Source organism: Lycium barbarum, chromosome 11, assembly GCF_019175385.1.
Source record: "Lycium barbarum isolate Lr01 chromosome 11, ASM1917538v2, whole genome shotgun sequence".
NCBI classification, from domain to species: domain Eukaryota; kingdom Viridiplantae; phylum Streptophyta; class Magnoliopsida; order Solanales; family Solanaceae; genus Lycium; species Lycium barbarum.
Genome location: NC_083347.1, coordinates 15,401,601 through 15,414,016, shown reverse-complemented (window position 1 = coordinate 15,414,016; position 12,416 = coordinate 15,401,601). Strand labels below are relative to the sequence as shown.

Sequence of the window (12,416 nt, the reverse complement as noted above, 5' to 3'; positions counted from 1 at the left end):
TTGTGCAACAAATATGAGGTTAGAATGGAATTAAAGTTTAAAAGATGTCAGACCTTTTTTTAGACGACTAACAGAACACTAATTGGCTCAACTAAATTTGAATACTCACTGAAAAATTCCATATTCGAGGTAAAATGCTCTCTAATAAAACAACTCCATACCAAAGCTGTACAACTTTTATTTTTCGTGCTACATTATTCATGGGGCCTACCCTATGGAAATTTTTTTTATTAAAGAAAATTTGAGAATGCTTAAATTGCGGCGAACTTTTTCTGACACATTGCTATATGGTCCTAATTAGTCCTATATGAATATGAGTAACCTCCCAACTTCCTCCCACTTTCTGTAAACTACCATTACCTTCCACCTCCCACAATCTCTATATCATCACAATTAATTTTCCATCAAAAAACAATATGAAGAAATCAGGACTCTTAGCAGCCTCTGTTTCTGCTGCTGCCATGTCTTCTACTACATCCACCACCACCACTACTTCTTCCAAAGTTCGAATTTCTTTTCATAAGGTAAACTTTCAAGTTTTTCCGATTTTCCTCTTTTTTCTCTGTTCTGCATCACTTTAATGTCGTTTGTGTGCATAGAAAGTTATCTCCTTTTATATTTTCTTGAATAAAATTTTAGGCAGTGAGCAGAGGCGGATCCAGGATATGAATTCTAAGGGTTCAATCTTAAGATTCTTAGCATTAAATACATTATATTATTAAATTTATAGGTTCATATCTATTATTTATTACAATTTTAATAAGTTTTTACTCATAAATCTATACTACGCGTTAAAAGTTAGGGGTTCAATATCTACCATGTTATATACGCCACTGACAGTGAGTGATCAGAGGCGAAGCCAAGATTTGAAGCTTATAAGTGTTAAATTCAATTTTTTTTTTAAGTTTTTGGTTCTAAATTAATAATTTATACATATTGAATGAATTATTAAGGCAAGCATTGAGTTTGAACCAAAGTTAGTGGCACCCATATGTAGCATGTAAGTTATGGGTCTGGGACTTGGACCCCACATAAGTATGATATATGGACATATTTTGAATTCTGTTGGATTTATTGAATTCGTTTTGTTTCAGGATGATAATTTGAAGAAAAAGGATGGAAATTGTTCAAAGCCTGTGAAAGAATCACCATCTTCAGATAAATTTGCGCCCAGATTTGATGGATTGAGGTTTATAGAGACACTGGTCACTGCTCACAGATAAGTTTACAATATGGAGAAAAAGTTTTAGATGGATAATATATTACTAGGAGATTATATTATAAGAGAAAAAAAGGAGGAATATGATACTGTCATTATAGCCCTATTAAGAGCTATATTCTCTGAATTTAATTATACCAGAATTACACGATTGTTTCAAGGATCAAAGTTCAAACAAATTGTAACTTATTTTCTATTTGAATGAAGAACTTAAGATGCTGCGGTTCAAAATTGTATAGAGGGCTGGTTCTGTATTTTTAATTTAATTATGTGCAACTATGTTTGACAATACTACAGCTTTTACCACCTTACTTTATTTAATTGGGTTTAATGGTATGACGTATACTATTACTTTTTTATAAAATGTTCACATAGTTTTAATTTGCAGAAATCATCTCTGCTGGGAAAATATGTACCACTAAGAAAAAGAAAAAATGTAATATTCCCTGTAAGTACTAGTTGAGTTTTAGCAGTGGGAGTAAATTTTCCGTTTTTCTCCGTTCAATTTTGTACTACGAAAAGTGCTTGCACATGATTAGTGTGACTGCTAGTTAGTCAAGTAGGAGCAAGATCACTACTTTAATTCTGCAAGTTGCTTTGTTCTTCCCTTTTAAAATTAACTTTTAAATTCACATTTCACAATCAGGAAATAGCCACTTAATTAAAAGGTATTCCGTGAAAGTTGGTTACAGACTTAAAGTAGCTCTTGGAAATATGCACTTCCTTAGTACGTAAGCAAGACGTTCAGGTCACATACGCTTTCAAAGACCAAGTGTTCTTGGCTAGGGGCCTTGGCTCGTTGACAAATAATTCCTGATTGTTAAAAGTATCGTATAAATCGAACCTTGATCAAGTATATATAGTCACGTCCTGCTGAAATTAATAAGTATACAATTATTGAACGAACACTTGTAGTCACTAATGTTTGCATTAGGATAAGTTGTTTACATTACACCGTTTAGGTGAGGCTCTTCTCCGGACCCTATCAATGCGGGATGCTTTGGCACCGGGCTGGCCCCTCATTGAACAACGCAGTTCCAATATCTTTCTAGTTATTCTATCTTTAAGCTGGTTACATCCCTTGGACGCTAAATTGTGCCACAAAACTTTCAGTAATTCCCAATTTCGACCACACAAAAAGATGGAGACAGGCTATTTTAGTAACAACCATGGACATAAGTCAATCTCATCCGACTAGACATTGATTCATGATTGAAGGAGATACGCACCCTTCGGTTATTAGTTATTGATATTAAAATGAACTTCATATTTCACTTACAATAAAAAAAATCAATAATTTGGACTCTCTAAATTATGTGATCTCAGGACGGGAATAGTTTATAGTGTCAACACACTACTTGGTAGTGGTCAAGACTTTCTTGTCCTTACTATGTCTTTAATTAAGAATGAACCCACTGGGAACTAAATGGAAAGGAAAAGAGTATTCTAGAAGGGAATGGAGAGGGAAAATATGGATATAAAGCGGATACAGAAGATATTCAGGAAAAGAATTACAAGTAGAACAAGACTTGAGAAAATACTCAAAATACTCCCAACGTTTGACCAAAATCCCAACTACACACCTAACCATTGTGTTGGTCCTATTACCTCTCTGGACAATGTTTTTCAGTATTAAAATGCGTCTTTTTTGCTGATGTGAACAAGAGTGTGACTACACCGCGCTCAGTGACGCTTTATAGCCTTTAAAAAACAGCATCTGACGTGTTTAAAATGCCAACTGGACTGGCACATAGATGCCACATGGATACACTTAAATTCCCTCCATTTTTACACCCAACTTCTCATTTTTTTTCTCAATCACAGCCAAACAAGCCCTAAACACAAAACTCATTTTCCCTACTCTTCCTTTCACACCACCACCAGAACAGGACCATAGCAATCCCGTGGTTTCTTACTGATTGCAGAGGGAATTTTAGGGGCTAGAGTTTTGAGACATTATTTATATCTATGAATAGAACAATATCTTATGTTCTATCATTTAATCTATTCAAATTAGAGTTTTTAATGATGAAAGGTTCTATCTGGTTCTTGGTTCGAGAACTCCATCCGAGGTCATCGGCGAAAGCTCTGCTTGAAGGCTCCATGTCGATTTACAATTGCGGCTTTAGTTTTTTTTTTTTCTTTTACCTGATTTAGTATCTTTTTGTTATTATTCACTGTATATTGAGATGCAGAAGGTGTTTTGGGGTGATTTTGATTATTTCTAAGAGAGGGTGGAGAAGTGGTTGGACAGTAGCGATGATGAATCTCTCTGGCATTGGCTATGGAGTTTTGATAGTTGGTGGTGTGAAAGTGGTCAGCCATGGCTGTGGAGAAGGTCACCAATGACAAGTGATCTTCTCGTTTGGTAGAGGAAGATAGAGGAGAAAAATTATTTTCTCTTGGGGTGAGATTCAGTGGTGGACTGTAGAGAAGAAATAGAAAGTAAAAGAAAAGAAAATAAGGATGTGGGGGGAAAATGGGGGGAAATTAAAGATGTGGCACGTGAGCCAGGCCCGTGTGGACAAGCGTTGTTAATAATTGGGGTTGGCATATTGGACTGACACATCAGCAAAAAAGAGGCATTTTAATACTGAAAAAAATAATCCAAGGGGTACTAGGACCAATGCAAAGGTTAGATGTGTAGTTGGAATTTTGATCAAACGTTGAGGGGTATTTTGAGTATTTTCTCAACAAGACTTTGATCAGAATATCTCTGCAACCATTATCATGTCGTGGTAAATCTTATATTGTATGTTAATTGTTCACTCGACACACATTTTAAGTCGAGACACACTGTATTGAATCCCTCCTTGATCAACCTATAGGTGTTGAAAACTATGTTGCTCGAACTCTCCAAAAATGTTACTGCACCGGTGTCTGATCCTCCAAAAATGCACTACTTTAGAAGGATTTGCCATGCATTACACAACATTTTCAAAGAGTCTGAGCAACATCAGTTGAAAGTACATGCCAACAAGATTTAATAAAATTAAACACTACACATTATTTTGGCTTTGGCAAAAGTTGAACAAGCCTTCTCAGAAGAAAGAAAAAATGCTGCCTTTTGTGGCATCAACCGTCTGTTTCTTCCTCGAGAGCCCAGAAATAAAAAAATGCACCCGAATTATTTAATTTTGAACATTCAAAAGGCATTGCTTCCAATGAACAGGCTTAGCCAAGAAAACAAACGCACAAGACAAGTAATAAGTCCATTACTCCAAGAACCAATTATTGTTCCTCTGATATGTCTATCCCATATGACTACTATTAAGAGTTCTTCGACACTTTCTTTCTAACTAAAACACTGTATGGAGAAGCAGATCCATAGAGAAACCAAAACTGGGGAAAACAAAACTATCCAAAGTGATCTGGATCTCTTCAAACTTGTAACTCGTATTACTTCTCTATGAGAACATGTTAGTCCAATTGTCGTTCTGCTGTATATATGTGGCCTAGCATTTTTGCGGTTGGCCTCACCATTTGTCAGAAGTGAAATGCCAGTAAAGACTGGGTTTTTACCTTCAAAATGCCAATGTCAATCTGCCAGTGAAAAAACTGCTTCCATTGTTAAAGGATGTCACGATTGTGTCTTTGTTTACGGGTGATGGACCTACCCATGCGAAGCCGTCGAGCTGTAAGTGAATCTAACAAAACCTCCACAGCATCTTCAAGTGCTTTAGCCTGTTTGTCCAATCCATAGGAAACAAAATTTGGAAGGTCATGCAGCTCATCGAGGAGGCCTATTGCTGCTGCTGCTGTACATGTACGATCCCATGATGGTTGGGGTCTGCACTTGGTTAAAACATAAGACATGACTCAGGAAAAGCCAAAGGGAAAGTACTAAAGATGAATGAGCCATCGCTGCAGATTTCGGATAATGGATCCTACCTGAGTTTATGCATCAAGGATGCTCCTGTGTTCAGCGTTATGCAAGGAATCTCCTCCTCACCCCACATTAACTTGTAGCGTTCCTAATCATTAAACGTCTCAGATCAACTGTTTGTATTTGAGAAATTGATTCACATTTTCCAAACTCAAATGAATCCTAACATCAATGCAACTTTGGCATGATATGAGAAACTAAAGAACTAACGTGAATAATTCGTTGTATTAAGTTTTACTCATTTGTATCCAACTAACAATCTTGTACTACATATACACGCGTCTCTCTTTTGTCTACCTTCTCTATAGCTAAAAGTTGAACCCAAGTATAACTTAATTTTCTTTGGGAGAAAAGGAGGTGGACAAAAATGTGGCTGCCTTTGTTTGGTACAAGGAAGTTGATGAAGATGTTAATGATTTGCTCAGTCACTGCAATACCAATCGGTGTAATCTCTTTTTTGCAACTTCTGATGCCCTTTAAAAAATAACTTTTTACAAACAAAAGACAAGCATTCTGCAACTTTCGGCAGGTATGCAAGTTAATTATCTTATTCTTTTTCCTGATAAAGCTTCATTAAAATATTTAAGTGGTTCTAACATGTACAACTGCAATTGAAATCTGTGCATATAGGATAACTAACTTGAAAGCAACTAAAGTAATCACCTCGGTAGAGGCAGAACCTTCCCTAATGTCCTGTAATATAAGTACTTCAATCTAATTGGTTAAACCTCAACTTATTAATTATCATTCTTCTTTTTCTTTTCGACAATGTTAATGACAAGAAATTGTAAGTTAATAATGGAAATGGAATGTAAAATTAAGAGTTACATTTGCAGGCTGAAGTACCTTCAAACGGCTGAACATTGCACCCGAATTGCTCCACGTCCCATCAATTAGAATAAAATTCAAGGAATGGGCTCCATCTGTCTACATATAGCAGCATAAACGTCAATACTCAAACGATGGAAAATGAGAACATCACATAAACATGGTCACATGACTGATGTGGGTTGAGCGGCAAAACTACAAGTCAAACTGCCATTATATGGAGCTATTATTGACAAACACATGTTCAGAAGAAACTGCATAGAACCATGAAGAAACATTCTTAATCTATAAACTACTTACAATTCCATGCCTTTTAAGTTTTTTTCATTGTAATTTAGCCGGCCAGTAACTTTAGTCAAGGATAAGGGACGGATATCATAGAGGTAAAAGACTCAGCACCTCCAACCATAAGGTGGGAGTTTGAATTGCCAAGGGATCAAAATGCGAAAGGGCCCCTCCTGAGCCCTAGTTGGGGTTTGGTTTTTTTTTTTTTTTTTTTTTTTTTTTTTGCGTCTGTTGGGGGGTTGGGGTTGGGGGTCAGCATTGATTAATTTGGCACAATGAATCTAGAACATTAAGAAGGTGACATTCAATTTCTTGTGGGTAACTCCATTGTTCTATTATGGGATTTGGAAGTCGATATCATTCCCTGAATAGCTTCCAGAGAAAAAAAAAAAAAAAAAGAAAGAAAGGGAAAACTAATGGCTCCTTTGTTCCTACTTTTGCTTCCCCTCAAACATCTTGTCGATTACAACTTAGCCATAGTTCAAGTAAAAAGTTAGGATGGAGTACCATCTCAGGATGGTATTCTACATGCGCAAAAGAAAGCTCCGCCATGCTATCCTTGACAGAATTTGCTGGTGCATTCTTGTTGGGATAAAGACACCAAACCTTGTCTTTTCCTGAAAATTATGTAAAATGCAAATCAAAAAGACAGTTTCCTGGCAAGTTCTGATAGAAAAGGTTGAAGATTAAATCAAGTAAAGCTTAATTTGTTAAAAGTAAGAAACAGGATATGTAACACTAACTTGGCTCCATGAGCTATCTCCTCCTTTCATGCTACATAGATGCTATCAATTATAAGTGATGTATTATTTTAACATCAGAAAACTGGATAGAACATGTTCCCGTTACCATGAGTATTCAAACATTGTATCTTTTCAGTTTTTCCATTATCTAGTGTTCTTGAATGCATCATAGAAAATTATCCCAACAAGTCCATAGTTGACTAAGACGGTTAATAACTGAATTTTCCTCTTTGGTGTTGTCAAGATATTGTCAGGACGTTGAGCAAAACTGAGAAAATTGTTAAAACAGTTAGGAGGTAGGAAGCTAACAAAAGGCTGGAAACTTTTTCTACTAACATAGACTGTCGATGATATGGTGATCCAAGAATGAGATTATCGTGACTCATGCATATTAGAAACAGACCACCCACCCACTTATTTACTTGAAGTAATTTACATGCCTAATGGCTTAAACTAATAGTTTGTCAAGAAACCTCAATTCTGTCTTAACCCTCGCATGCGAAACACATGCTTACGCAGTCCAATTTGGTTAATTACATCTATTGTTTTGGTATTCTTAGCTACATATTGTATGGGATTTTGCTATTTAGACTTAGTTTTTAGTTTTGATACCACATGTTTTGGGGCAGACAAAGTTGCACGTACAAGAGCAGAACCCCTCACTCTCTTGGCTCAATTACATAACAATTTTGTATCATTTTACCCACCACAGCAAGTTGTGTACTACAAGATTTTGTAACAAGCGGCCTTTTCACATAAAAGACAAGCATACACTTTAGGAATCATGTGAAGGTTATGAGCACACTCAGACGGCTTCAAGACTTATGCTTGGACATACTCTACAGCTATTTCATCATGATAGATTATTAAATTAGTGAACAAATTTAAAAACAAATGAAAACCTGCAAGCTTGAGTGCATCCCACATCATTTCCTCATGTTCAGCTATTCCATAAAGACACAAACTAGCAGCCTGGACGCCAAATACTTGCCACAACAACTTCCCCGTGTTATTTTGTCGCAAAAAATCCTGCAAAACATAAAAAATCATGAATTATGGATCATTTCTGTAAAAAAGAAGTGAGTGAAAAATGTAAGAAAATGAAAGATAGGTTTTTATGAAACAGCAAAGAAGGAAAGATGAAGATGGATAGTAAATTTTGTACCTTTGGGTGCATGTACAACCAAAACCGTATCCGATTCCAAAGAGGACATGTAATAAGTTTTGAGCACATACAATCCTCCGAGGGAAGCCAACACTTGAGATTTCAAAACAGAACCAAAACAAATGCCAAACCATCAAAACCTATTCGTTTGTGCAAAAAAAAGTCAACTTTTCTAAGGGACCATCTGCAGATAACAGCAATATTTCATGCTTTAATGCAGAAAAGATCCCACATACAAGAATACAAGAATAAAAATGTGAAACAACCCTGATTTGATGAGCAAATGTTTACCTTCTGACAAAGGTAACCCCTACTTCCAAGCACACGACATGCTATTTGTCGAGCTGAAAAGAACTGGAGTTTCTGTTGAGAATCACCTAAAGATTGATATTTCGCTCTGTGCTTTTTATCCTCTTGCACCTTGAAGTCACCCTAAAAATCGGATCAGATCAGAGTTATGAGCTAATAAAGGGCAATTAGTTATTTTTTGATCAGTTAAAGCACAAGTAACATTTAAAGAGGCGAACAAGTCTGAGGTAGAGAAATGAAGTTCCTTATTAACGATAGGTAATTGTTTTTTTTTTAAACTGGTACTATTATTAACGATAGGTAATTGTTATCAGCAAGAGTTTATAAGGTTATCAATTATCACATCTGACAGAGGGTGCAAATAGCACACAAAGAGGATGTAGTGAGAGAAGATGCCCTAAAATAGGTTAGTCGTGTCTTATGCAACCCTCCTGGTGGACCAGTTTTTAGGTGTGAAAATACAAAGACTGTTAGTGATAAAAATGGATGCAGTAGAATAAAAATGAGATGAAGAAAATTGGTCTGAAAGGATCTAAGATATCCCATAAGCAACGCAAACCTGATTAAGAACATAACACAAAGAAAGCATAGGACCTCTATAAGTGATACCAGCTTTAGTGCACAAATACACAACACTTGTATATATAGAGAGGGATAAACTTATATAACCCCAGTACTATAAGTGTGCGATTTAGATAAACTCTAAATTGCCTTAAAGGAAAATGTTTAATATTGAAATTAAACAGACACGAGCAGACCACAATACCTTTTTTTTTTAAATGAAGTAGTTGAGTTGACCACAATACCTAGAATAAAATAGACTTGAATAAAGCATAGCAGATTTAGATGATTCATATAGCTGACCCCAACGGACTAGAGATTAAGGCGTAGATAGTTGATGCTGATTAGTATTGTTGCAAACTATGAGAACGGTTTGTTTCAAGCAATTTGATAATTATCTTATATCAACCAGTTCAACTACTGCTGAATAAAGGGTAAATAGGAAAGCAGTTCTACGAACGGCAGATAACAGTAAGTCAAGTAGTGACATTCAGTATTTCTATGTTTAGCATTGATAAAAACGTTTCATAGAACCTATGGCGCGCATTAGGAACCATCCTTGTGTTAGTGTCAAGTTTTTCTGATGACAATTTTATTTGTGCAGCTGTAACAATTGAATCACACAAGGAATAAAAGAGCCCACAAGGCAGCCCAAACGAGATGGGCTTACACAAGTGAAATCTTCCCAGCCCACAAGGCAGCTCAAACGAGATGGGCTTACACAAGTGAAATCTTCCCAGCCCACAAGGCAGCTCAAACGAGATGGGCTTACACAAGTTTAACTCGGTGAAATCTTCCCAGCCCTACAAATGGATACTGTGAATATTGTGGTAGCTGACAAGATATTCTCCAGCAGTACAAAATCAGTTCAAGGAAGGAAAGGATATCTGCGCCATTAAAGAAGGAATATTCCACGGAGTGTAACAATCTTGTCGACTGTTAATGCGGCCTCATCGCACAAGGAAAGAAGCAACAGCTCCAGCCTTATTCTTGGAAATAGGATCACTAATTCCTCTTTCCAAGGATCAAATCCCTTGGGTTGATTACTCTGCGTGAAGAGCCTAAACAGCTATAAAAGGGCTGCTTCACAAAAACAGCCGAACATGCTTAGTCTCATTCATTCCCTTAGTGCTCTGCTTTACTTTTCATAAACATTGTTAACATTGTTTGTCTGAGTGATTTATAGTGTAAGAAAAAAGAAAGGAGAGTTACAATATAGCGTGTGAGGCTTTGTATCAAAAAGACTAAGAGTGATTTGAGTGTAGACGTAGGAACTCCATTCAAACCTCCATTGTACCAAACCTTTAACAAAGAGCTGCAAAGAACACCCTTGCAACCCAAGGGGACTGGACTAGGATTCACATTGAATCTGAACCAGTATAAAATACTTTGTGTCATTTATTTTCTGCACCTTACTTTAGCATTCACTGAGTAAACAGTAGTCTACTGGTTTAACCTAGTCGACTAACAGATCGAAATTTTTTACAATTCACCCCCCTCCCCCCCCCCCCCCCCCCCCCTTTCTTGCACTTTCACCTTGTCTAGAAGTAAGCCGTCAAGAATTACAAATTCACATCGCACAGCAAAGATTATCTTTTTTTCTGACATAGAGAAGCCATCATAATTTGGATTAAAAACATTCAATTTTCAGAAAACCGTCTTATGATTAGACTAATGAAAATATAAGCAACCATCTTTTCTTTTATTCTAATGTCAAATCAGGATCAACTAGGACAGAAATAAAGCATTGGGTCGAACTCTTCTTTGTTATCAAGATAATAGCTATGACCTATGAAGTTCTCTTTTTTTTTTGTGTGTGTGTTTTCACCAAAGCATCCAAATACAAAAAGTTGCAAACCAGTCATTTCCATATTCTCCCCAAGTGTCAGCAACACAGTTAATCTGAAACAATAATGCAGAATGTCCAAGTACAACTTCCATTGACCAAAACTGAAAATGTAAGCTAAATTGAATTAGATCAACTTAATGTTTTAAAATTAAAATTTAGATATTCAAAACTTACACGAGAAGTACTATAAGTCAATTCTTCTAATGTCAATACGACGGAAAAATACATTGTAAATGATTGATCAAAGTTTACATAGTTTGAATCTTGAAAAACCAAAAGTGGCACATAAGTTCTAACAGAGGGAGTATTTGGATACCATTTATTCAAAATAAGTAATTAGAACATTTAACAGTCATGCTACAAACCCCAACATTCTTTTTTTGGGACAAATTGGAGTAAAAAAGCGAAACAAGAATGAAAAAAAAAAAAAAAAAACATATTTTTACCGAGAGTTTGCCATGATTGCCACCAAAAACCATGTCAGCATCAACATGTTTCTCTAAAAGATTCAAGTCATCAACAACCTGAGTAACCATAGCAGGTACAGTTGATGTTGTCCCCCAACCCCTCCATTCTTCAACACTAATTGCAGCTTCACCATTGTGGGGTTCTCTTGAAGTAGAAACACAAGAATGATCTGCAGTTGTTGCTGTAGATAAGAGTTTTGAGGAGTCCATGGAAGTAATGGTGTTGTTGCAGAATTGTTGAAGAGGAAAATGGAAAGAGCTAATGAAGTTCAAGGGTCTTGTTGGAAACATCAGCATTGTGCTCAGTTAGTGGTGGGTGAAATCTAAGCCCAATTCATTTTAGATTCTCTAGAAAAAGTTTCTACTTACCATTTTGGGCTTCAATCATTGGGCTTGATAGATGGATATGGTACATTTAGCCCAACAAAAATTATGGGGAAAATTACGTAAAACTTTCACGTAATTTTCTTTAAAAAGTTTTAACTGACATTTCAAAATGTAGCTATATCAGACAAAACTGCTACTTTTACGCTTATCTTCAAACTTAAAAGCAATTAAAGTATATTTATTTTGAAGAAATGAGTCTTGAATTTTGAATATGAAAAGTAAGTTAAATCAAGTGCAGTTTGTTTGAACAGCTTGAAAACAATGGCAAATCACTATTATTGCAATGAGTTTGTTAGATTTTTTGTTAATTCGACAAATTAATGATTGAGATTTTTTCTTTATGAGTAAGGATTTAGTAGCTCGGTTAGTTGGCTATCTGAACTTTCACCTTATTGATGAGGTTTTGAATCCTCACTTCGTAATTCCCTTCCCCCATTTCCCCTTATGTAATGAAAAAAAAAAAGATTTTTTCTTTATGATATATGGAACTTCACCAAATCTAAAGTCTAAATTGTTGGGAAATAAAATAATTCTAAAGTCTAAAACCAATTCATTTTAGATTCTTTGCAAAAGCTCCTCCGTACTATTTTGGGCCTCCAAAGCACACTGGGCTTGTTCGATGGATATGATGTAATTGGCCCAAGCTACAAATGGATATGCTGCTATTAGCCCAAGACAGAACTATTCTCCATATTTCCATTTATCATATTTTTGTGT

The 12,416-nt window shown here is 35.9% G+C and overlaps 2 protein-coding genes across 3 annotated transcripts; one reads left to right on the top strand and one right to left on the bottom strand.

Annotated features, from left to right (window-relative positions):
* Positions 1–266: 266 nt before the first annotated feature.
* LOC132616832 (uncharacterized) lies at positions 267–1,513 on the top strand. The gene is made up of 2 exons (XM_060331530.1): positions 267–524; positions 1,095–1,513. Exons 1-2 carry the CDS (start codon positions 417–419, stop codon positions 1,221–1,223), a joined length of 237 nt encoding a protein of 78 aa, XP_060187513.1. The 5' UTR covers positions 267–416; the 3' UTR covers positions 1,224–1,513.
* Positions 1,514–4,336: 2,823 nt separating this feature from the next.
* On the bottom strand, positions 4,337–11,629 carry LOC132616831 (uncharacterized). Of its 2 annotated transcripts, XM_060331527.1 has the most exons (9): positions 11,292–11,629; positions 8,418–8,558; positions 8,127–8,219; positions 7,864–7,990; positions 6,726–6,835; positions 5,952–6,032; positions 5,111–5,193; positions 4,837–5,009; positions 4,337–4,741 (listed from the first exon to the last, which is right to left on the bottom strand). In XM_060331527.1, the coding sequence occupies exons 1-9, from the start codon at positions 11,607–11,609 to the stop codon at positions 4,515–4,517; spliced, it is 1,353 nt and encodes a 450-aa protein (XP_060187510.1). In that variant the 5' UTR covers positions 11,610–11,629; the 3' UTR covers positions 4,337–4,514. The 2 variants fall into 2 exon arrangements, with proteins under 2 accessions (XP_060187510.1, XP_060187512.1); XM_060331529.1 differs by having other exon boundaries at positions 4,599–5,009.
* Positions 11,630–12,416: the final 787 nt, after the last annotated feature.

Bases quoted from the DNA above. Each gene is read 5' to 3' on its own strand.
- LOC132616832 (XM_060331530.1), top strand. From the start codon at position 417: ATGAAGAAATCAGGACTCTTAGCAGCCTCTGTTTCTGCTGCTGCCATG. The intron at 525-1,094 runs GTAAACTTTCAA...GTTTTGTTTCAG, and splicing joins TTCGAATTTCTTTTCATAAG to GATGATAATTTGAAGAAAAA.
- LOC132616831 (XM_060331527.1), bottom strand. From the start codon at position 11,609: ATGCTGATGTTTCCAACAAGACCCTTGAACTTCATTAGCTCTTTCCAT. The intron at 8,559-11,291 runs GTAAAAATATGT...TCCGATTTTTAG, and splicing joins GCAATCATGGCAAACTCTCG to GGTGACTTCAAGGTGCAAGA. The intron at 5,010-5,110 runs GTAGGATCCATT...AACCAAGTGCAG, and splicing joins TCCTTGATGCATAAACTCAG to ACCCCAACCATCATGGGATC.